Raw genomic sequence first — 25,446 nt, forward strand, 5'->3', positions numbered from 1 at the left:
TTTAGTGTTTTCTTGGAAGCCACCCAGAGTGGCTGGGGAAACCCAGCCAGATGGGCAGGGTATAAATAATAAATTATTATATATGTGTGTGTGTGTGTATATATTATATAATCCAAATATTTCTTATTAGTTTTCAGTACAGTGGTGCCCCGCAAGACGAAAAACTCGCTAGACGAAAGAGTTTTCCGTTTTTGAGGTGTTTTGCAAGACGAATTTCCCTATGGGCTTGCTTCGCAAGACGAAAACGTCTTGCGAGTTCTTGCGAGTTCTTCCCCCTCCCCCTTTTGCTAAGCCGCTAATGGCCGTGCTTCGCAAGACGAAAAAACCGCTAGACGAAGAGACCCACGGAACGAATTATTTTCGTCTTGCGAGGCACCACTGTATAGCAAAATACGGATTCAACCAATACAGATTCAGTAAAGCAAAATACAGATTCAACCAACATAACTTCTTAGAAACAATGGATAAGTAAAGTATGCATGTTTTGCAAAAAATATAACCTGCACTACATATTTAAAGCAGCATCATACCGCTTTAAGCAGCCATGCTAATAGCCCCCGCCAAAGAATCATGGGGACCACAGTTTCTGAAGGTGCTGCCTTCCCCCTCCGAGAGTTCCCTATAAAGGGGGATTTATTGTTTAAACCACTCTGGAAATTGTAGCTCTAGGAGGGGAACAGAGCTCTGCTAACAGCTCCCTTAGCAAACCACAGCTCCCATACTTTTTGGGAAAGAAGCTACGATATGGAATCATAAGTATTATGGAGTTGGAAGGGAATCCTAAGGGTCATGTATTCCAACCCCCTGCGATGCAGGGCAGTTTAAAACAGTATCATGTAACCAAGATGATGGACTATGCCGAAATGGCAAAGATGACTGCCAGGATCAGGCACCAAGACAACAAGAAATTCAGTCAAGAGTGGAAAAAGTTTATAGAATATCTTAAAGACCACTGTGTATACTTAAAAATGTTAGCGGGATTGTTGCAACACTGATAATGTGAGTTAAGGTAAAAAAATGAGATAAAATGGATTAGAAAAATTGGGGGGGGGGAGTCCGATGTGAATGTATAATATTGTTTTTTAAATGGAAATATAATATTTCTTTTTAAAAAATCCATATCATGGTGTTTTAAAGCTATGCAGCCAATGTCTAAAATGTCAATGGCACTGGGGCAGTCTCCAGCCAAAAAAAGTTGACAACTGTACTGGGTGGCAGCCACCTAACCTCTACTTAAAGAGTAGACCCATTGGAATTAGTGTGCCTAAGTTAGCCCTACAACCTTCTGAACTGATTTTCCTGCCCTTTCTGCCTCCTTTATTTCTGCTTATAGGGTTGCTAATCGTTTTTAACTCGTCCCAAGTTAAACAGGCACACTGAGGAATAGAATTTAAACAGATGGTGCATATGGCATGTTACACCTGCCGCTGCCTTACGCAGAGCCAGGCCATAGCTCCATCTAGCCTAGTGATGCCAACTCTGACTGGCAGCTGCTCTCCAGGGTCTCCTCAGAGGTATTCCACAATACATCCTATGCCATTCTTTTAAGTCAGGGACAGGGAATTGTTGCCCACCAGATAACAGAAACAGGATCCTGGGTGGTGGTGGGGAATGAAAATGTAAGAATGAAGGTAAGAGAAATAATTTCCGTTTGGGAGAAAACTCCAAAATCCACAGCTGAGCCATACTTTTTTATTAGGACCAACCAAAAATGTCACAAAACATACGGAAGCTTTCGAGCTCTCCAGACTCATCAAGGAAAATGTTTGAAAGATTGTGGCTCTCGAGGAATTCTCTCCAGGAGTTTTTTCCTACTTCCATATTCCAAGGATTGGTAAAGGTAAAGGACCCCTGGATGATTAAGTCCAGTCAAAGGCGACTCTGGGGTTGCAGCGCTCATCTCACTTTCAGGCCAAGGGAGCCGGCGTTTGTCCACAGACAGCTTTCCGGGTCATGTGGCCAGCATGACTAAACAGCTTCTGGCTTAATGGAACACCGAGACAGAAACCAGAGTGCAAGGAAACGCCGTTTACCTTCCCACCGCAGTGGTACCTATTTATCTGCTTGCACTGGTGTGCTTTCGAACTGCTAGGTTGGCAGGAGCTGGGACAGAGCAACGGGAGCTCACCTTTATGAGCCTCCCAGACTTGTAGGCTCTACAAATCACTACACAGACAGCCATCAACAAGAACAAGGCTAATCGTACTTTGTTAAAACCTGTTTAATGTGCCGTACTTGCGAAGCTCTTTCACAAAGGTACCTGAACTTTGTAATATTGGTCCCCACACACCCTACCCTCAGTAACTGTAGATACTTGTTCCATGACAGTGTTCTCAGTTTCCAGGACAGGAGGCCCAAATCTAGTATGGACAGCCAACTTAAGGCTTGCCTCCCAACTAAAGGATTTCAGATGACCCAATTCAAATCACTTTAGGCCGCAATATAGTGTCTCTTTGGCTTTCAAGAGACCTTGGGAAAGGCAAAAACTAGTCCTGTCTCTCTCTGTACCAGAGCTTTCCAAACTGTGTGTTGCGATATTTCAGTGAGTCGGCTGCAGTGTGTACTTGTGTCGCACAGATGTTCCCCAGGCTCCTCCCGGGGCTGGAAAGGGGTTAGTTTAACCTCCAGTTTGCTAGCAAAACTGAATTACTGTGTCACAAAAGGATGCATGTCTAAAAAGTGTGTCACCAACGTTAAAAGTCTGGAAAGCTCTGCTCAACACTATAATAAAGGTTATATCCATTGATAAACCTTTTCTAATTTTATTCACTATGTATGTTTCAGTGGAGCAGATGAGAACAAGCAGATGGTTTTCAGAGTTGTACGTTCTTTGTGGTGTAGCAAGAGTTGTCTTTTTGCCAAAGCCGTTCCCCAGTTCTAAGCATTGACGGCACAGCATTTTTCCTGCGGTTCCTCCCTCATCTGCAAATTTTCTCGTGTGAAATAAGGTGCGTGCTTTTGGCAAAAAGCTCTTTCCACACTCTGGGCATTTATATGGTTTCTGCCACGTGGGTTTTTTGATGGGAAATAAGAGAGTCACCCCGGCCAAAGCTCTTGTCACACACTGAGCATTTATAAGGCTTCTCCCCTGTGTGGATTCTCTGGTGGGAAGTAAGGTTGCTGCTCTGACTGAAGCTCTTCCCGCACTCCAAGCAGCTGTATGGCTTCTCCCCCGTGTGGGTTCTCTGATGTAAGGTGAGGTGGGCACTCCGACTGAAAGTCTTCCCGCACTCCGAGCATTCAAATGGTTTCTCTCCTGTATGCATTCTCAGGTGTGAAGTAAGGTTCCCGCTGAAATTAAAGCTCTTCCCACACGCTGGGCATTTATGCGGCTTCTCTCCAGTGTGGATTCTTTGGTGTGAAATAAGATGCTTGCTACAACTGAAGCTCCTGTCACACTCTAAGCATTTGTATAGTATCTTGCCTGTGTGGATTCTTTGATGTCTAGTAAGGTGTGCTTTCCGAATGAAGCTCTTTCCGCACTCTGAACATTTATACGGCCTCTCGCTTGAGTGCTGCGTCCTCTTATGTTGCATAAGTCTGGACTGGTCACAGAAGCTCTTGCTGCAGCCAGAACATTTATACAGCTTCTCCGCCAGGTGGATTCTCTTATGTGAAATAAGGCGCGTGCTTCGATAGAAGCCCTTCCCGCACTCTGAGCACTTATAGGGTTTCTCCCCTCTGTGAAGCCTTTGGTGCAAAATAAGGTAGTCGCCCCGACTGAAGCTCTTCCCGCACTCAAAGCATCGAAATGGTTTCTCTCCTGTGTGGGTTCTCTGGTGTCTGTTAAGGTCCGATTTGCAGCTGAAGTTTTTCCCACACACGGGGCACGTATTCCCGGCATCCTCAAATCTTTCCACAGACACTTCGCTTGGTTCCTCCTCATTTTCAGTCTTGCACATATCTACTGGTGGGAGAAAGAGAGAAATCTTACCCAGTGGAAGTACTGGTTACCTGGAACAGTTATTAGACCCATTATTTCCCTTTTGGCTATACTGAGTTGATGGGAGGCCAAACCCAACCATTTCTTGAAGGCCACAAATTTCCCACCCTTACCAACTTTTATTGGCTGGAACCAGAGGTGGGTATTGCTCAGCACAGGGGCCTAACCTGCCCCCGAACCCACCAGTTTGGCTTGCAGTGGTGAAAATATCAAATGGGACTTGGCACTGGGATGGGTGAAGAAGTTTAAATCTCTTTTCCCAGCCTGGTAGGAAGTGGGAAAGAGGGTGGCGGGGTGAGCGGCGGCTCAAAGGTGCCGTGTGCCCAATAAACACAACACTGGTGATCCCTACATAACCTGCTTAGAGATTTTTATTATGCTAAGCGGTATCATTGCTTTTAGAAAGATATAAACAAATAAACAACTCTCGGCCAGCTCTTGAAATCCTCCTGGAGAGCACCTCAGACTGCCTTCCACCTCGAGGCCTTCCTCCACCACGATTCCTCTCACAGCTCAGTCTTCTTGGGAGGAAGAGAAATGCCTTCATTTTATGAATTTAAAACTTTTGTATCTCATCTTTACTTCTGCCAAGAGAGCTCAAGGCACAAAGCAGTGGTAAAACATGAAGTACAATGAAGCACACAGGAACTGTAGTTTGCTAAGGGTGCTGGGAATTGTAGCTCTGCGAGAGATACAAACTACAGTTCCCAGGATGGTTTGGAGAGGGGGAAATGAGTTTTAAATGTATGGTGTGCGCACAGCCTGAGAAACAACAACAAACAACAATGGAATAAAAAGCTGAGAATATTCAAGTAGTGCCTAAAACCAAATTAAGGGTGCAATCTTGTACATGTCTACTCAGCGGTAAGACCTGTTGCGTTCAGTAGGACTTACTCCCAGATAAGTGGAGACGAGGAAAAGATGCCGCTCCCCCAATTTCATGTAACACAGGCTGACTGGATTGGCAGTTGAATCTTATTTTATTTTTATTTACTAGAAGCCTGTGTACCTGGCACTGCTCAGGAATGCAAAAGGTGCCGTTTTGAAAGGTTCAGCCCGCCATCTTGATTCAAGATGGCGTCCATGCACAACACCCTGCTCTGTCCTTGCAGGAATTTTGCGCAAAATTTGGCTGTGATATCCAAATGTGTCCAGATCGGTAGAGGATAAACAACTTTCCAAAATATATAGTAGAAATTTTAAAAAAAGTAGAAATAAAATCATTCAGCCCGGACACTGAGATCCAGCACCGAGGGCCTTCCGATGGTTCCCTCACTGTGAAAAGTGAAGCCCAAGGAACCAGGCAGAGGGCCTTCTCGGTGGTGGCGCCCACCCTGTGGAACGCCCTCCTGTCAGATGTCAAGGAAATAAACAACTATCTTGACTTTTAGAAGACGTCTGAAGGCAACCCTGTTTAGCGAAGTTCTTAATGTTTGAAGTTTCATCGTGTTTTTAATATTCTGTTGGGAGTGGATGGGGAAACCCAGCCAGATGGGTGGAGTATAAATAATAAATTGTTGTTGTTGTTGTTGTATACTTTCTCACTATTTTAAAATAACATTTTAGAATAACATTGACTAGACCACCTCTTTCCCTACAGACCCTCTTGTGTGCTGTGATCAAAAAATGGAGCCCTGTTGGTAGTGCTAACACCCTCAGACTCTAATAATAATAATAAGAAGAAGAAGAAGAAGAGTTTGGATTTGATATCCCGCCTTTCACTCCCCTTCAGGAGTCTCAAAGCGGCTAACATTCTCCTTTCCCTTCCTCCCCCACAACAAACACTCTGTGAGGTAAGTAGAGCTGAGAGACTTCAAGGAAGTGTGACTGGCCCAAGGTCACCCAGCAGCTGCATGTGGAGGAGCGGAGACTTGAACCCGGTTCCCCAGATTACAAGACTACCGCTCTTAACCACTACACCACACTGTAGGAATAATAAGAATAATTATAGGATATTCTATATGGGCAGTTGAATCTTAGCCATTCAGAACTGGCAACGGGAAAAGGACGTTAGAAAAGGGCTGCTGGATCAGACCAGAGGCCCATCATACTTCAGCATCCTGTTGTCACAGTGGCCAAGCAGATACCTAAGGGAAGCCTACAAACAGGGACGGGGAGTATGGAGGAGCCTCAGCTGAGCTTAACCCAGGCAAGGACTTGAGCTCAAAGAACGGCAAATGTCTCCTCACCACACGGACTGGCCTCTCCATCCTCAACTTCCTGCTTGATTACCACACACAGGTGCCCCTCTTCGGAGTCCCACGGAGACTGCCCTGCATCCGAGAAATTTGCATCTTTCTCCTCCTCCTCCAACGCCACCTGCAACAGCAGAGAGCAATCCCTCTTTTTTTTTACATTATGGAGCCTGTTTTTAATTTTTAATTATTATTTTTATTTTAATAAAGAAATAATCTTAAATAAATAAGAATAAAAATGTGCACCCCACCACCGAGACCATTCCATTGGAACTATCCAACCTCCCAAAATTTCAACACCTCCTGTGGTGGTTTGACCCCTTTCTGTTTTAACAGTAGAAATTCTACAAACACCTTCCATATCTCCTCAAAATAATTTCTCCTGCATATTCCCCGTCTTACCTTAATGACACATGTTCATTTATCGTTAACAGCTATATCCCACATTCTTCCATTTTATATTCTGCTTGCCCCTTCCACTTGCTGCCTATCATAACTTGTGCAGCTGTCAATAAATTTGTGAGCAAGTCCTTCATGGCCTGTGAACCTTCCACTCCATCGTAAATTGATGATAATGCTACCTCTGGACTTTCGGTCAGCTTTAACCCAGTGATTTCTGTTAAACACCCTTTGGCAAAAAAAGTGTACATATTTACACCCCCACCGCATGTGAACGTAATTCCCGGTTTCCTGGCATCCCCTCCAACATAAAACCGAATATTCCTTGTTTATTTGATTTAATCTGACTGGCATTAAATACCACCTCCAAAATAATTTATAATAATTTTCTTTTATTCTTATCTATTCTTAAGAGTAAGAATAAGAGCAATCCTTTCAGACTTGGGTGCTTCCACAAAAAATGTCGGGTGCTTCCACAAGAAACATTGCACCTAACTTGGCCTTCAAGGATGGCGGCTAACAGATTGAGATTGAATCCTGACAAGACAGAAGTACTGTTTTGGGGGGACAGGAGGCAGGTGGGTGTGGAGGACTCCCTGGTCCTGAATGGGGTAACTGTGCCCCTGAAGGACCAGGTGCGCAGCCTGGGAGTCATTCTGGACTCACAGTTGTCCATGGAGGTGCAGGTCAGTTCTGTGTCCAGGGCAGCTGTTTACCAGCTCCATCTGGTTTGCAGGCTGAGGCCCTACCTGCCTGCAGACTGTCTCGCCAGAGTGGTGCATGCTCTAGTTATCTCCTGCTTGGACTACTGCAATGCGCTCTACGTGGGGCTACCTTTGAAGGTGACCCGGAAACTACAACTAATCCAGAATGTGGCAGCTAGACTGGTGAGTGGGAGCGGCCGCCGAGGCCACATAACACCGGTCTTGAAAGACCTACATTGGCTCCCAGTACGTTTCCAAGCACAATTCAAAGTATTGGTGCTGACCTTGAAAGCACTAAACGGCCTCGGTCCAGTATATCTGAAGGAGCGTCTCCTCCCCCATAGTTCAGCCCGGACACTGAGGTCCAGCTCCAAGGGCCCTCTGGCGGTTCCCTCACTGCGAGAAGCCAAGTTACAGGGAATCAGCCAGAGGGCCTTCTCGGTGGTGGTGCCCTCCCTGTGGAACGCCCTCCCACCAGATGTCAAAGAGAACAACAACTTCCAGACTCTTAGAAGACATCTGAAGGCAGCCCTGTTTAGGGAAGCTTTTAATGTTTGATGTATTCTGGTATTTTAATATTTTGTTGGAAGCCGCCCAGAGTGGCTGGGGAAGCCCAGCCAGATGGGCGGGGTATAAATTATTATTATTATTATTATTATTATTATTATTATTATTATTATTATAGCCAAGGAAAACGAGGCACAAGGCGCAGTCCATCAACAACCCCAAGCTATACTTCTCTCTCCTCCCTGGCCTTGTGCCGCACATAGGGAAATAATTTCACCTGCTTCTCCTCTCTCTCGGCCTCTTGCTGCCTCAGCAGGAACTCCTCGGCCAGGGCCACCGCCTGGGAGCAGCTTTCTGGGTCCTGTCCCCTGACCCAGCTCTGCACCTCCGGCGGCAGGACAGCCAGGAACTGCTCCAGGACCAACAGATCCAGAATCTGCTCCTTGGTGTGTCCTTCGACGGCCAGCCACCCTCTACAAAGTTTCTGGAGTCTACAGTAAGCCCCTCTCGGCCCCTCGGCCTCCTGGTAGCAGAAGTGCCTGAAGTGTTGGCGGCTCTTCTCCCTCCTGATGGCATCCTGTCGCAAAATGGCTGCCTTCGCCTTCCCATAATCCCCTTTGTCTCCGGCCTCCAGGCTGCTAAAGGTCCTCTCGGCTTCTCCTCTGAAGATAGGCAGGAGCCGGGCTGCCCATTCTTCCGGGGCCCATCGGCAGGCTTGGGCCACTTGCTCAAAGGAGGCCAGGAAGGCCTTCATGTCATCCCATGGTGTGGGCTCCTCCGTCCACTGTGGCATTTTCCAGCCTGAGTGAGGAGACTCAACCACCTTCAGGGACACCTGTCAATCAAAACAGAAATTTCAAGCCATAGGGCTCGATATTGATGAAAAAGGAAATTCACCTAAGGGTCAAAGCCATCGTTGCTTGGCAGTGTTTTCCAAACTTGGGGCTCCATCCAGTGGCGTAGCGTGGGGGGTGCAGGGGGGGCCAGCCGCACCGGGCGCAACACCTGGGGGTTAGGGTTAGGGGGCGCAAATTCACGGGTTAGGGGGCGCAAATTCACGGGTTAGGGGGCGCAAATTACTTGCCTTGCCCTGGGTGCTGACAACCCACGCTACGCCACTGGCTCCATCTGTTTTTGGACTACAACTCCCATCGTCCCTAGCTAGCAAGACCAGTGGCAAGGAACGATGGGAATTGTAGTCCAAAAACAGCTGGAGACTCAAGTTTGGAAAACACTGGGTTAGAGTACTGGACTAGGACCAGAGTTCAAATCGTCACTCAGTGATGAAGCTCACCGGGTGACCTTGGGGCAACGCAATTAAACGTAACTAAGAAACCCTTCTGAATAAGTTCAGGATGTCAGTAACCCCTCTAGTCCGTCATCCTTAAACAGCTCAGTCAGTAGAGCATGAGACTCTTAATCTCAGGGTTGTGGGTTTGAGTCCTCATGTCAGGCATACGATTCCTATATTTCAGGGGGCTGGACTAGATGATCCACGCAGTCACTTCCAGCTCTAAAATTCTGTGATGTATGCGACAACGGCCGCGAGAGTTCTGGTAGCACAAGGATGGAAGACTGAAGAAATCCCAACTAAAGAATCATGGCAAGAAAAATTGATGGATTATGCAGAACTGGCATATAAGCTACGGGACAAGGATAACTGTGACTTTAAAGGATGAATGGGAACCCTTTACAAAGTATTTGAAGACGCAACAAAGCGAACAGGACCCCTTGGCAGGTTTTGAATAAACATTCACAATTTTTTTACTGATAATTTTTTTACTGAGGATCTATACAACTTTGTAACATGCAGAAAACAGCATTATTAGAGAAACCAAAGACTTGGAACTGAGGGAAGTCGGGGGGTGGGGTGGGAGTTCTGTGTGGGAGAGAGAAAAAATGGGGGGGGGAATAAGGATATGTTTTTGGATAATAGGTCTTGTTATAATTTTGAATAAAAAAAATAAAAAATTCTGTGATTCTTTGATTCTATCCTGTTATCACAATGGCTAGCCAGACACCCCCAAGCATGACTTGTGGCTTCAAGCAACTGGCATTCAGAAACATACTGCCTTCGACCATGGCAGGAGTAATGTAGTAGTAAGAAATATTTTAAAAATAGCTTTATGCCGCACACAAACATTGCAACCCATGGGTGTCACCTGTTTCTCCTGCCCCTTGGCCTCTCGTGGCCTCAGTAGGAAATCCTCTGCGAGCGACACCGCCTGGGGACAAGCCTCTGGACCTTGTTCTTTGACCCAGCCCTGCATCTCGGGCGGCAGGATGCTCAGGAACTGCTCCAGGATCAGCAGCTCCAGGATCTGCTCCTTCGAGAGCCTCTCCACCTTCAGCCACCCGTAGCAAAGTCCCCGGAGTCGTAGGTACGTCCCTCTGGGCCCCTCGGCCTCCTGGTAGCAGAAGCATCTGAAACATTGACGTTGCTCTTCCCTCTTCTTGGCCTCCGCTCTCAAGATGGCCGCCTTCACTTTCCCATAATCCTCTTTGTCTTTGCCTTCCAGCCCACTGAAGTCCTGCTCAGCATCTCCCGTGAGGGCCGGCAGGATTCGGGCCGCCCATTCTTCCCTGGGCCACCGGCAGGTTTTGGCCACTCGTTCGAAAGAGGCCAGGAAAGACTTTGCATCGTCCAGCGGCTCCTCGGGCAACTGTGGCTTCTCCCACTCGGACTGAGGCAACTCCATTTTCTTCAGGAGCTCCTGCCATGGGGCTTCTGTCGGCTCCTCGCCTGGCTCCTCCTTCACTTGCCCTCCTGGAAACCTATGCAATAATTCCTTGAGGTTCCCATCCTGGAGGAAACCTCTGCTTTTCCCTTTTCTCCCTGGCGCCTCCCGCAATGTGTCGCCTGTGGTGTCCTGATTCCCCATTTTCATTCTCGAGCGGCTTCACAAATGTGAGGGCATGTTACGGACAATTCTAGAACAAATCGATAGGCATCCTGAGCTTCTGCCTAGAGAATGAAAAGGGTAGAAACAAAAGAGAAGATGCATTCACAAGAGAACAGAGAGCTCTAATATTGCAGCCACTTGCACATGCTAAAAAATGGTAACTGCATGCAAGTTATACTGAAAAAATCTGCATTTGTTTTTACTCTTTTGTAGTTTTAATACTATCACCTACTAATAAAGGAGAGACTAAGTCCACACCATACATTTAAAGCACATGTCTTCCCCTCAATAATCCTGGGAACTGTAGTTTGTTAGGAGTGCTGGGAACTGTACCTATGCAACTACATTTCCCAGGATTATTATTATTTTTTTTGGGGGGGGGGAAACAGTGTCCTTTGAATGTGTGGTGTGCACGAAGCCTTTGCAACCGTACCCCAGTGAAAATGTCCTGGTCCCTGGTCCTTTTTCTTCTCTGTATGTATTAAATTTCCGCCTTTCCTTTCAAAGGAGCCCGGGGCCACAAACAACAGCAAACAATCCAAGATAACAATCAAAACGTTTTGAGCATCTAAAAAAACCAACCTAAGCACACCTAAAATACTATTAAAGAGTCACATGTGAGCCATCCTCACAGATTTTACACACACAAACATATCAGATAATAATTTCAAGGCTGTGAGGAGCAGCATCTTTTCAGCCATCAAATGCCTGGGTGAACAGGAACGTTTGGTGTACACACACACACAGTGCTCTTTTTCTGGGGGGATGCAGGCATACCCCTAAACATTTTGTGAATCTATGTACTTTTGTCCATTTACTGTATTTTTCCTGATTTGAACTATAAAATGGTGATTTTCTGGAGTCAAAATGTGAGTACCCCTTAACATTTTTAAAGAAAAAAAGCACTATACCATATTCAAGAGGATCTATCTATCTATCTATCTATCTATCTATCTATCTATCTATCTATCTATCTATCATCTCTCTCGTGAATGTTGATAATGAATGGGAATTCCCCCTGCCGGAAACCCTGGAGAGCTGCTGCCAGCCAGTGTTGACAATACAATGCTAGATGACCCACTTTACCTAGGTATAGATCTGCATCTGTACCTATATATTTTCTTCCTTCCATAGAGGGGTCCTGCCTCCTTTCCCTGATCTGGAAGGAGCTGAGTGGGAAGGATCCTGCCGTGCCAGGATCCGAAGGGTGGGGAGGGGGGAGCTATGGGGTGCCCCTTTCCTCCTCCGCCCCCTCTCCCTGCAGCCCCTCCATGCTCACCCCTCCATGCTGCACACTCTTTCTTCTTCTTGCAGGGGAAAAAGGATCTTCCCAGGCGCCCCCTCCTCCCCCGACAGGAAAAGACCCTCTGCCTGCTCCCCCCGCCCCATAAATCCTCATCTCACCCCCCTCCCTCTCTGCTGTCTTTTCTAGGAAGCAAAGCTCGGTTGGTTTAACCCCTTTTGAGCTCTTGCTCCGGGAAACGTCCTTTTCCCCCTATGGCTGCGAAGGGGCCTCTTGCGCAGAATCAGAGAATCGTAAGACGTTTGGGAGGGGTCCCCGGGGGTCATCTAGTCCAGCCCCCCCGCAGTACAGAGGTGGGAGCAATGGGGTCGGACTAGATGACCCCCGGGGGTCCCTTTCTACAGTTCTATAATTCTGAGAGCAGGCTGGCTTCCTGCGCCTCAGCTGCAGCAAGGCTGGAGCCAAATGGGTGGGAATCGCCGGGAAAGGGCAGATTGCCGTGGGGGGAAAATCTGGGAGGAGCTGTCCTCCCTTGGAAGCAGACGAACCTGCCTTCTTCCGAGTCAAATCAGGACGTCTGCACTGACTGGCAGTGCTGTCCTGGGTTTCAGGTCGGGTGGCGCTTTCATCCCTATGGAGATGCTATTGAAACGTCTGCATTCAAAGATTATGCTCTTCCACTAAGTTGTTGGGCGTTTCCATCCTAGGTTTTACATCTATCTGTCTAGGATCCTTATGGAAGTGAGAGCTGGACCATCAAGAAGGCTGATCGCCGAAGAATTGATGCTTTTGAATTCTGGTGCGGGAGGAGACTCTTGAGAGTCCCATGGACTGCAAGAAGATCAAACCTCTCCATTCTGAAGGAAATCAGCTCTGAGTGCTCACTGGAAGGACAGATCCTGAAGCTGAGGCTCCAATACTTTGGCCACCTCATGAGAAGAGAGGACTCCCTGGAAAAGACCCTGATGTTGGGAAAGATGGAGGGCACAAGGAGAAGGGGACGACAGAGGATGAGATGGTGGGACAGTGTTCTCGAAGCTACCAGCATGAGTTTGACCAAACTGCGGGAGGCAGTGGAAGACAGGAGTGCCTGGCGTGCTCTGGTCCATGGGGTCACAAAGAGTCGGACACGACTAAATGACTAAACAACAAACAAAGTAGATTAGCCAAAATGCTGAGTTGCTGAGGTCTGTCACGTGCAAATTGCGCAAACTCTGCGGATCTCTAAGTGTGCTGGATCAACAGTCTAGGATCCTGCACTGAGCAAGGATTGGGCCTAATGACCACCAAAGCCTAGAATTAATGTTGTACAGTATAGGGAAGTTTTTAATGTGTAATGCTTTACTGTGGTTTTATAAATTGCTGGGAGCCACCCAGAATCACTGGGGCAACTCAGTCAGATAGGCAGCATAGAAATATTACTACTACTACTACTACTACTTATTGGGGCACTTTACAACAACTTTTTTTGCCCAGATTTTGTGTTTTGGTGTGTAGGTTTTGCCTGTTTTTTTCAGGCGGGGGGCACTGGGGTTGCCAGTTTTTCTGCTGGCTATTTTGTGATGCCCACAGGTGTCTTGGAGTTCCAAATGCGCCCCCCAACTTCCTTTTGCATGTAGAGGAGTCCATCCTTAACCAGTTAGCTGCCTGATAACATTTGCATAAGTTTGCTTATGAATACGCCCCACCCCCCAAGAATTCTGAAGCAAAAGACAAGCTTTCTTCCTGTGTGTTTTTTTTTTTAATATGATGCAGGCAGGTTTCGCATCATGTGCAAGAGAGGGAAGTGCCTCTTTGGGGATTAAGCTTGCTGCTGCAGTTTTTGTATTTTAAAAAAATGCATTTTAAAATTAATCAAGAGGATGGAGCAGTTCTGCTATAAGGAAACATTAGAAAATTTGGGGCTTTTTAATTCAGAGAAAAGGCAAGAAAGAGGGGACATGAAAGAGGTGTAAGCGTAGCATGGAGAAAACAAATGGAGACATTTTTATCTCCCATGATGCTAAAACTTGCAGACACTGAGTTTTCCACTTTGGCATGGTGGGGGTAAACTGGGAAGGATAATTTGTCACTGCAACACAACTGAAATATGACTACAGCTCCTGATCCATTCTCAAGTTGGTGTTCAGGATTTTTAGTTTGCCACAGAACTCTTTCCAGCTTAAATGTTCCAGTTACAGATAGGTAGCCGTGTTGGTCTGCCATAGTCAAAACAAAAAAAAAATCCTTCCAGTAGCTGAAGAAGTGTGCATGCACACGAAAGCTCATACCAAGAACTAACTTAGTTGGTCTTTAAGGTGCTACTGGAAGGAATTTTTTTTGTTTTGACTATGGCAGACCAACACGGCTACCTATCTGTAACTGGAACTATGGAAGGCACCACATTGAGCCGCATGAAATGGAAGTCCATCAACTTATCTGAAGAAGTGTGCATGCACACGAAAGCTCATACCAAGAACTAACTCAGTTGGTCTTTAAGGTGCTACTGGAAGGAATTTTTTTTGTTTCAGCTTAAATGTGTTTGGCTATCGGCTGTGGAAGATACCCGGTCCATCTTTTTTGCAGACTCGACCACATTCTTGGGTTAATCTGGGTTCACTATGCACCTCAGCTGAACCAGTGACAAAGACAACAGACTCCAAACTAGCTGAAGCAAATTAAATATTTTATTGATATACAGTGCTCAACGGGGGATTAGTAATGGGTGGGTGGAGAATCATTGGTCTACAGTACACCATGAGCAGTAAAACACAATGGAAATAATCTCAGTGATCATATACATAAAAAAGGTAAAGGACCCCTGGATGGTTAAATCCAGTCGCAGACGACTCTGGGGTTGCGGCGCTCATCTCGCTTTACAGGCCGAGGGAGCCGTCGTTTGTCTGCAGTTTTTCCAGGTCTTGTGGCCAGCATGACTAAGCCGCTTCTGGCGAACCAGAGCAGCGCACAGAAACGCCGTTTACCTTCCTGCCAGAGCGGTACCTATTTATCTACTTGCACTTTTGACGTGCTTTCGAACTGCTAGGTTGGCAGGAGCAGGGACCGAACAACAGGAACTCACCCCGTTGCGGGGATTCAAACCGCCGACCTTCTGATTGGCAAGCCCAAGAGGCTCAGTGGTTTAGCCCACAGAGCCACCCGCATCCCTTATATACATAAAGAACTCATTAAAAATAGTGGCATAATAATGAACAGACTCACCCAAAGCGAAGTGACTCATCAAAGCAATTTGAATGCCTGCCTCTCCCTACCAAAAATCCCCTCCAGCTAGATGGTTTTGTTTTTTTTATGTGCAAATACAGACTGATAAAATCAACCTGAGATTCAGGAGTCACAAGAAAGACATCTCAATATTTTTTGTTTGTATGCTAACATATCATACAAGCACTTGTTTCAATCTCATAAAATCAGGTGTTGAACACCAGAGAGGGGAAACTATTTCTATTTGCTGCCCTGTTTAAATCTACAGTGATAATTTATTCAGTTCTCAGTTACACAGAATTGGACCATTTCTTTATTTTACTTCTTATCCTTTTGAAAATATTTTATGATATTTTAATGTTGTAGATTAGAAACTCCATTCCATTTTGCACTGTTACTGCACAACTAATGGTTCCATCTGAGCTTGAAAAAATCACCATCAGGAGATGTGATACCTGCACTGGAATGCCATTTTTTTTACATTAAAGCATTTGTATGTTGCTGTTTAGCTTAAAGGGACACCAGAGTAGCTTACAAAAAGCAGCGGTAAAAGTGTGTGACATAAACTCCATGGAGATAAGGAAGTGGTACTAAGTCAGAAGCAAAAACACCTTCACAGTAACAGCGATACATACGATGGTACATACTCAATGGAAAGAGAAGGCACTCTGCACACGCTTAAGAGCAAATGACATTTACAGGAAAGACGCGTTGCCCGGTCCAGCATCAGCTTTCTAAGGCAATACCAGGACGTGAAAACGGGCAGCAGCGTCTCAAAAACTACGATCTAGTACAGTGGTGCCCCGCAAGACGAACGCCTCACAAGACGGAAAACCCGCTAGACGAAAGGGTTTTCCGTTTTGGAGGCGCTTCGCAAAATGAATTTCTTGCGTCCCCCCGCGGTTTTTTTTCGCTTTTTTCGCCCTTTTCCTAAGCCGCTAAGCCACTTATCAGCTGTTCCGCTGATAAGCCGCTTAACAGCTGATCGCTAGAATCCACTAGACAGCTGTAGCGCTAATCCGCTAAGCTGTCAATGGGCTTGCTTCGCAAGACGAAAAAAACGCTAGACGAAGAGAATCGCAGAACGAATTCTTTTCGTCTAGCGAGGCACCACTGTAATCCCCAACAATGGCTCCCCTAAAACGCTGCCGTGGTCTTGGGGTACTAACAGCACTGCGAACCTGTGGGATAGGGTAAAAGTCCAAGTCCTTTTAGCAGGAATTTCACCAATAATCACCCAGAATAAACAATTTATTTGAGGGGCGATTGTATGGGGGGTGGGGCGGGGGGAGATCCCAGTAACCCGAAATCCGAAATGCATGCGATGAGAATTAAACCATCTCGTAAGGTGACTCCCACCCAAGTGAACCCCTCCTGCGCCCCCCTTCCCAGCTGCTTCGACTCTGGTCCCTCCCTCCCATCAACAATCCCCAAACATCCTCCGCTCACCCCCGGCTAGTTCCAGGAAAGGCAGGAGACTCCTCGCTCAGCTTCCGTAGGAATAACGTTCAGAGCTACTACCTACCCAGTGCAATGGGTCTGTGGCTCTCCCAGCAGAGTTAGAACAGGAAGGGAGGGAGGAACAAGAGAAGGAAGAATAGAAAAGGGAAGTTGATCCTTGGACAATACATTCAATATTGATCAGAGATGGGGACCGGTTTCATCATTTCATCATCACCAAGTTCCCAAACTTTCCTAGGGAAGAGGGAATTTGTGACCCTCCAGATGGACTCCAAATCCCATCAGCTCTGGCAGCCAGCAGGTCATGTGGTCAGGGATGATGGGAGTTGGGGGTCCAGCAACATCTGAAAGGCGAGAGGTTCCCCTTGCTCTGTTGCAGGAGAAAGCAGCATTGCCACAGATGCGTTGCCTGTGCTTGCGGAGCCCCAACCACCAGCAGTTTGCCGTTGGGGCTCGCAAAGGGCTGTACAGCAGGTGCCAACGATCAGGCAATTGGCAGGGGCCTGCAAACCTCCTGCTGGCCTATTTACAGCGCCTCCTGTCTGGGCCGGAGGTTCCCCATTGCTGGTTCTCGCCTGAGAAACACACATTTCAAAACCAGTTGAAGTAAATTCCCGCAAAGAGAAAAAGCTGGATCCTGTATCTATTTATATATAAAAATATCGGATGCTGAAAGCCATAGAAAAAAAGGGGTGTCTCCGTCGAGTGGCAAAAGCTATGTAATCGTGTCCTCAGACACAACCCCACAGTGGGGGAACTCTGCAGCTTAGGGATGTCAGAGAGAAAACCCTCTTCTGAGCCACCGCCCTCCGCTCAAAAACCTCTGAGGGTGTGGAGCTACCAAGGCGCCCCCCCCCGTCAAGGTCAGCACCCAAAGGTGCACAGAGAAGGAGGCAGCCCCTTCAGATATCATTTCCTCGGCCTGTAGAGGTTTCTATGCCATGTGGGTTTTCTCATGTTTCATCAGGAGCCACTGCTGGCTGAATCGCCTCCAGCAGTAGGAGCATCTGTAGGGCTTCTCTCCCGTGTGAGTCCTCTCGTGCCGCACGAGGTCTGAGCGCTCGAAGAAGGTTTTCCCGCACGCCGAGCACTTGTGGGGCCTCTCGCCCGTGTGCTTCTTCTTGTGCTTAATGAGGTTCCAGCTGTACACAAAGCTCTTCCCGCACGTGGAGCAGGTGTACGGCTTCTCCCCATCGTGCGTCCTCTCGTGCTTGAGGAGCAGCGAGTTGCGGCTGAAGCACTTCGCGCACGCTGAGCATTGGAATGGCTTCTTCTCGAAGTGTGTGGCCCTCATGTGGGCGATCTCGCAGAAGGCTTTCCCGCAGTAAGAGCACATGCGCGACTTCTCAGGTCTCAGAAGAGGGCTCTCCCCGGCGTCCTGAACTTGTCCCCCGCCATTTTGGGTTCTTTCAAGTTGGCCAAGCCTGGAGTCTTTGCCGAAACCTCCCTCTGGAATGGCGCAGGGTTGTTCTTTAGGCCTTGAAAGGCGTTTGCCAAGGGCCTCGTCTGCCACGCCAGGAACGGATCCTCCTGCCCGATTCCTCTGGCGGTTTCTTTGTTGCCTCTTTGGGGTATGTTGGCTCCTGCCCGTTTTGCCCACCTCCTCAGCCAGGGAAACGGTCACAGTTGCTCTCCTGTGGAACGCCTCAGGCTCAGAAGACTCCAGAATTTTCTCTCCACCTTTGCTCTGCTGCACATAGCCTTTCAGAATGAAAAAAAAAAAGGTGGGGGGGGGGACCAAATTAACAGAACTGACAGCAGAATATATATTTTTTATTCCACTTTTTTTTAGCATCTTGATTTATTAAGAATATCGGCCTATGATCCTGGGTCCTTCAAATCTTTTCCTGGTTTTGGAATTAAGGTAATTATTGATTGTTCCCACGATGGAGGGATCCTTTCACCCTCTATTACTGAATTATATAATACTTTTATTTTAGGAATCAATATATTTTTTAATACTTTATTCTGTTCCCAATCCATCTGCTCCTGGGGCTTTCCCCCCTTTTAGCTTCTCTATAACTTTCTCTATTTCTTTTTCTGAAATTGGTTGTTCCATAATCTCTCTATCTCTACTTTCCAGCTTTATCTCTCAGTGTGCCTCAATATATTCTTTCATCTTCCCCATAGAATTGTTACCTGCTGAATATAACTCTTGGTAGAACTCCTGAAATACTCTCAACTTATCTATCATCAAATTATTTATTCCACCTCTAACCTCGCTCCCAAAGGAGCCCATGGCCACAAACACATCAGTGATCAAACAACACAATTAAAAAAAGAAAATCTTCCACTATATACTTCAGTAAGTTTTGCCTGGACACTTCTTAAAATATTGAAGCTATATTTCGCACTGTGGTCCCTGGAATCCAGGAGCAGGAGAAATTAGACTTACCCAGCACCCCAGCACCCAGATCCTGCTTGGTTTTCTTCATTTCCACAGGGCTGGAGGGAGATGGTTCAGTCTTCACAGAGCACACCACCACCTCCTCAAACTTTGCCAGCTCCTGAAAAAGAAACAAGGATCCTTTTTTTTTAAGAGCAGGGAGACAGGACTATATGCTGAGGTACAAGTACCAGACAGAGATGCGGGTAGTGCTGTGGTCTAAACCACAGAGCCTAGGGCTTGCTGATCAGCAGGCCGGTGGTTCGAATCCCATGACGGGGTGAGCTCCCGTTGCTCAGTCCCTTCTCTTGCCAACCTAGCAGTTCGAAAGCACATCAAAGTGCAAGTAGATAAATAGGTACCGCTCCGGCGGGAAGGTAAACGGCGTTTCCGTGCGCTGCTCTGGTTCTCCAGAAGTGGCTTAGTCATGCTGGCCACATGACCTGGAAGCTGTGCGCCGGCTCCCTCGGCCAATAAAGCGAGATGAGCGCCGCAACCCCAGAGTCAGCCACGACTGGACCTAATGGTCAGGGGTCCCTTCACCTTTACTTTACTATCAGATTTATTCAGGTTTACAAAGTTGTTCCTGAAGGCAGGCTTAGGTTACATAACAGATAAACTATATATAGTGGTACCTCGGGTTACATATGCTTCAGGTTACAGGCTCCGCTAACCCAGAAATAGTACCTCAGGTTAAGAACTTTGCTTCAGGATGAGAAGAGAAATGGTGATCCGGCGGTGCGGCAGCAGCGGGAGGCCCCATTAGCTAAAGTGGTGCTTCAGGTTAAGAACAGTTTCAGGTTCTGCATCTGAGCAGTTAGCACTCCTTGCAGAAACCAAGCAACAGACCAACTGACAAAACTGCTTGCCACATAAAGGCAGTTAGTCCTCTCTTGGAATGTTGGACTTGATTGACAGCTGTATATCCCACAAGGCTGAGCTCCCCCACCTGTGTTGTATATGGAATAAATGTCCTTCAATCGTTGGGTCTCCAGCTGTCATTGGACTGCAGCTCCCTCTGGCCTGACTATTTGCTAACCCTCCGGTCCATCAACATCTGTGGGGCGAGACAGGAAGCCAGAGGGAAACAGGAAAGAGGCTCTGCGCCTCTTGGCCGCCTCTTCTAAATTTCAGTTGGCACCGGCTAGGGCAAAGGTAACTCTGACACAATTCAAACCATATGTTTAAAGTGCTTTAGTACCACTTTAAACAGTCCTGGTTTCCCCAAAGAATTCTGGGGGCTGTAGTTTATTAGGGGTGCCGACAGTTGTTGGGCGAGACCCATATTTGCCTCACAGAACTACAATTCCCATAGTTGACTGGGAAGAGGGCTAGACTGCTAAACCACTGCTCTGGCGAACCAGAGCAGCGCACGGAAACGCCGTTTACCTTCCCGCCTGAGTGGTACCTATTTATCTACTTGTACTTTGACGTGCTTTCGAACTGCTAGGTTGGCAGGAGCAGGGACCAAGCGACGGGAGCTCACCCCGTTGCGGGGATTCGAACCGCTGACCTTCTGATCGGCAAGTCCTAGGCTCTGGGGTTTAACCCACAGCGCCACCCGCATCCCTGGATAGTACAATAGTTTATGTTAATATGATTCGGATTCATGTGTGTTTTCTTTAAGAGGGACAGAAAGGGATTATCAACCAGAAAGGTATAATTATTGACAGGACTCAAACGAGGTAGTAACCCGCTTGTTGCTGCATAAACTCAAACAGGGGATCTGCTAAATTATATAAACGTTCCCACAAGCCTGTGGCCCGCCAGGTCTCTCAACTTGGCCCTTGGGACTCTTCTCAGACCATATCCTCTCCTCTGTTTCCCCCCTCCTGGATGAAATGTGTCCTTGAACTGCAACGCTCTCTCTTGCTCGTCTGGTTGTATGTGTAAAGGTAAAGGTAAAGGTACCCCTGCCCGTATGGGCCAGTCGTGTCCGACTCTGGGGTTGTGCGCCCATCTCGCTTAAGAGGCCGGGAGCCAGCGCTGTCCGCAGACACTTCCGGGTCACGTGGCCAGCGTGACGAAGCTGCTCTGGCGAGCCAGAGCAGCACACGGAAACGCCGTTTACCTTCCCGCTAGTAAGCGGTCCCTATTTATCTACTTGCACTTTGATGTGCTTTCGAACTGCTAGATTGGCAGGCGCTGGGACCGAGCAACGGGAGCACACCGCGCCGCGGGGATTCGAACCGCCAACCTGACAATCGGCAAGTCCTAGGCGCTGAGGTTTTACCCACAGTGCCACCCGCATCCCTATGGTTGTATGTGTAGCAACCTTCAATTCTGGCATAGCTGACTTGCAGCTTCTTATACAAACATGTGGCCCCCTAGAAGGGAGTGTGGCCCTTAGGCCATCAATGGCCCCCACTGCTTGCTGTTTGTACAAGGATGAAACACTCTCACCTGCACTTCCCATCGCTTGGTCGGCTGCTGCCTCAGGAGGAAGTCCTCGGCCAGGGCCACCGCCTGGGAGCAGGTCTCCGGGCCGCACTCCCTCACCCTGCTCTGGATCTCCGTCGGAAGGACGGTCAGGAACTGCTCCAGGATCAGCAGCTCCAGGATCTGCTCCTTGGTGTGCCTCTCCACCTTCAGCCACCGGGAGCAAAGCTCCTGGAGTCGGGTGTAGGCCCCTCTGGGACCTTCAGCCTCCTGGTAGCAGAAGCCCCGGAAGTGTTGGCGCAGTTTCTCTCTACCGATGGCGTCCCTTTGCAAGATGGCCGCCTTCACTTTCCCATAATCCTCTCTGTCTCCGGCCTCCAGCCTGCTAAAGGCCTGCTCGGCTTCTCCCCGGAGGGCCGGCAGGAGTCGGGCCACCCACTCCACCTTGGGCCACCGGCAGGCTTGGGCCACTTGCTCGAAGGAGGCGAAGAAGGCCTTGGCGTCGTCCCAGGGGGTGGGCTCCTCCAGCTGTGGTGCCCAGCCTAACTGAGAAACCTCCACTTTCTTCAGGAAGTCCTGCCACTGGGTTTCCCAGTGCTGCAGCTGCCCATCACTTGGTTCCTCCTTGATCTGAACTTCTGGGATTCTCTGCAGATCTTCTCCGATAATCACAGCCTGGAGGACATCAGAAGCTTCTCTGTCACTTTGCAAGACAGCCTTTTGCCTATGACTCGCTTGCTCCTCCATCTCATCCCAGAGTTAAACTCTTGTATAGAAGCTTCTCTAGATTAAAACCAAAATATATACAGTATTGGCTGTGGTGGCTGCTTTGGCAGAAGGCAAGGAGCCCATAGTAGGTGCAGCCTTTGCAAGATGGCTGCCTTCACTTTCCCATAATCCTCTCATAATCCCAGAGCCAGTGGGAGAAGGAGACAACTAATTTTGATTATTTTTTTTAATCCCATCCCATCCTCCTCCCTGTTGAATTCTGGGGAAGGGATACAACTTAATGACAAAGCAAAGCAATGCTCTACCACTGAGCTGCAGCCCTTCTGCTGAAAAAGTTTGCTAACCCCTGGCTTAGAAGTTTGACCAACCCTGCAGCCCCTGGTCCCACGGAAAAGGAATCAGCCGCAATATCTCTGGAGACCCCAGAGCCAGGATCCTTTCCCCACAAAGGCTAGATCAACAAACCCTTTATTATCAGGGCATAAGTGTCCAGGCATATGGAAGACTCGAGGCTAGTTGTTCACACAGAATGTGCCTGACCTAGAGAGGCAAAAGTTGGCCCACCCACCCAAAGACGTGAGCCATCAGCAGGCTTGGGGGAAACGCAGAGGTTCCCAAAAGTAGGGGGCGGGGAAGATCTTCCCGAAAACATCTCAATAGAGACTGAGCATTTGGCGTGGTTATGATACACTGAGGGGGTGGGGAGAGTGAAACCACAAGCGGAATGGAGTATCCTTGAATGGGTGAGCTGAGGGTGTGTGCGCACCATACTCTTAAAGCACATTTAAAGTGCATTTCCTGTCCACCAAAGAAATTTATCCTAACTTTCTACCCCTGGAAAGTATCGAAGCAACTTAAGGAAGTTAGAAAGTTGACACCAGTCTTAAATCTCTTTTTCATCCACTGTCGTTTTAACTTTTTGAACATCTTTCGTTATCGCTATACATTTTCCTCGGCGGAAATTTTATCCTTTCAACTTTTATGCAAAACGCTTTGAGGCTGTTGCTTTTTACAATCATGAAATAAAATTAAAAAAATAAACAGAGAAAATCAATTAAAAGCCAAAAAAAGAGGGTAGGAACCCAGACATGCAATTCAACGTGCTTAAACGTGCTCACAAGAGCGGAGTATCCTCGGGGAAACGCCAAGATTTACAAAGTAGGGGGGGACTTTAAGGGGGGAACCCCCCCCCAAAAAAAGACAGCCCAGGAGAACTGAGCATGCTCAGTAGCCATGGAATGCTGGCAGAGTGTTGCGGAGGGTGGAAGGATAGAATGGAGCGCGGAAGGCGCTGCCTTGCTGTGAAGGGGGTCGCAGTTTAGAAGCAGAGAAGGTCCCGGGTTCTAATCCCAGGAGAGACACCTTCCCTCCTACCTAAAACCCTGGAATGCTGCTGCTGGTCAGTGTAGGCGGCCTTGAGCTTGACAGACCAATGGTCTGACTCAATGATAAAACAGCTTCCTCTCTCTCTCTCTGTGTGTGTGTGTGTGTGTGTGTGTTTGGGGATGTGTCTCCTCATGGAACCAGATCCAGTGTTTTTTTCCTGGGGGTACGCAGGGGTACGCATACCCCCTAAACATTTGGTGAATCTAAGTTTGGCCTCATTGAGGGGCAGTATTTCACTATGAGTACCCCTGCACCTAAACATTTTTGAAGGAAAAATCACTGGCCAGATCTATCGCCCCCGCTACTCCATTTCCCTGCATTGCAAAAACAAAAACACCTCCACCTTCCTGAAAAGAAAAGCGTTACTGCGTGGAGGATCCATTCTCTGATGTGGAAGGAAATGGGCGCGAGGGATTTGGCTGGGGTCAGAGTTAGACCTCCCGGGATCAAAGGGGCTGGAGATGCGTTGCCTTCCCCCAACCCCCCCAAAAAGTCACTTCATCTTCTTCTGCGCACACCACCTTTGGAGATCCGCCTCTGCCCTCCTGCAACTCACCTCTCCACGCACTGAGATCTTTTTTTCCTTCCTTCCTCCTCCTGTTTTTTGTTGGTTTTGGGTTTTTTTTCTGCAGGCGAATTCAAATCCGAACCCCACCCCCAACAGGGAAAAAACCTCGAGTGTTTTCCATCCAGCCAAAAAAAAACAACAGCACTTTATTTGGCCCCTCTAGCAAACCAAGCACTCGGTCACTTTAACCCTTTGATGCATTTGCAGACGGTCGGATAAGCGGGTTTCCCTTTTACAGGGTGGGGAGCCCGAGGGCCGTATTCCCTTCTGGGCAGCCTTCCGGGGGCCACGTGTCAATGGTGGGCGGGGCCTGGGGCAAGAGCGGACTGGGGAATGAATGAAAGCTTCACCTCTCGACTGGTAGGCTAGTTTCAAAGGTGGCTGGTGCCCGCTGGGTCTGGTAGGGCGGAAGCCGAGGAGCCCAACAGTAGGTGGCGCCAGAGAGGCAGTGGCAGGCAGAGCCAACCAATTCTAGGGTTGCCCCCATCCTCCTACCTGCTGAATTCCGCAAGGGGCAACACTGAGAGGAGGAAACCGACAGACAGCGGTTCTCTTTGGCTTGGTTGCAAGGAAGAAGGCAGAGAGGTGGGGGCCACCTGGCACTGGTGGGGCAGTCCCCCATTTGCCGTCGTGGACCAGCATGTCCACAGTGGGGTGCAGTCTGGGAAGAGTCCTGACGGTCAGAGAGGACTGGAAGGCCAAATTTGCTTCCAGGGCCTGAAGACACACACACACACTTCATCACATGGAGGAGGGAGAAAGGTTGTTTTCTGCTGCTCTAGAGAAGCGGACACGGAGCAATGGATCCAAACTACAAGAAAGAAGATTCCACCTAAACATTAGGAGGAACTTCCTGACAGTGAGAGCTGTTCGACAGTGGAATTTGCTGCCAAGGAGTGTGGTGGAGTCTCCATCTTTGGAGGTCTTTAAGCAGAGGCTTGACAACCATATGTCAGGAGTGCTCTGATGGTGTTTCCTGCTTGGCAGGGGGTTGGACTCGATGGCCCTTGTGGTCTCTTCCAACTCTAGGATTCTATGATTCTATCCTAGCATGACATAAAGGTGCTTATTTCATTTTTTAAAAAAAGTTCTAATCTAGATAAAAGCACAAACGGTGACATAAAAAACGGAAAAAGGAAAGGAAAATAGAGAAAACGAGGGGAAAGCGAAAGAGAGAGAAGAAATAATGGGAGAAAAAGAAGAAATGAAATAAAGAGCTTTCAATTCCACGTCTATCAGCTATTTGTAAACTCATCCATACCTAACAAAACCACTTTCTGTAAACCAACATGATATTCACCGCTTCCTTCCTTTTTAAAAGCTCAAGGAAAAGGGAGGCCAGAGATCAAGCCTCCCTTTCATGCTCCAAGGTCTGGCCAGGAAGTTAAGGCCTGGCTGCAGTTACTCAGTGTAGTCTGTTCACTCCAGGCATTTGGTGGCAG

The 25,446-nt window shown here is 47.9% G+C and overlaps 1 protein-coding gene across 1 annotated transcript; it reads right to left on the reverse strand.

The window, feature by feature from the left end:
- Positions 1-1,672: 1,672 nt before the first annotated feature.
- LOC310835866 (uncharacterized protein) lies at positions 1,673-24,735 on the reverse strand. The gene is made up of 9 exons (XM_083720855.1): positions 23,993-24,735; positions 21,346-22,104; positions 18,952-19,063; positions 17,497-18,257; positions 16,952-17,019; positions 9,911-10,646; positions 8,008-8,583; positions 6,133-6,250; positions 1,673-3,907 (listed from the first exon to the last, which is right to left on the reverse strand). The coding sequence occupies exons 2-9, from the start codon at positions 22,066-22,068 to the stop codon at positions 2,991-2,993; spliced, it is 4,011 nt and encodes a 1,336-aa protein (XP_083576981.1). The 5' UTR covers positions 22,069-22,104; positions 23,993-24,735; the 3' UTR covers positions 1,673-2,990.
- Positions 24,736-25,446: the final 711 nt, after the last annotated feature.

The sequence above is a fragment of the Podarcis gaigeae genome (assembly GCF_964106915.1).
Source record: "Podarcis gaigeae genome assembly, chromosome: 2".
Lineage (NCBI taxonomy): Eukaryota > Metazoa > Chordata > Lepidosauria > Squamata > Lacertidae > Podarcis > Podarcis gaigeae.

Excerpts from the sequence above, each read along its gene's own strand:
- LOC310835866 (XM_083720855.1), bottom strand. The coding sequence starts at position 22,068 with ATGGAGGAGCAAGCGAGTCATAGGCAAAAGGCTGTCTTGCAAAGTGAC. Across the intron at positions 18,258-18,951 it reads TCTGGGTGCTGGGGTGCTGG|GCTATGTGCAGCAGAGCAAA; the intron begins GTAAGTCTAATT and ends TCATTCTGAAAG. Across the intron at positions 10,647-16,951 it reads GCACAGGCAACGCATCTGTG|CCGCTCGAGAATGAAAATGG; the intron begins GCAATGCTGCTT and ends ACATTTGTGAAG.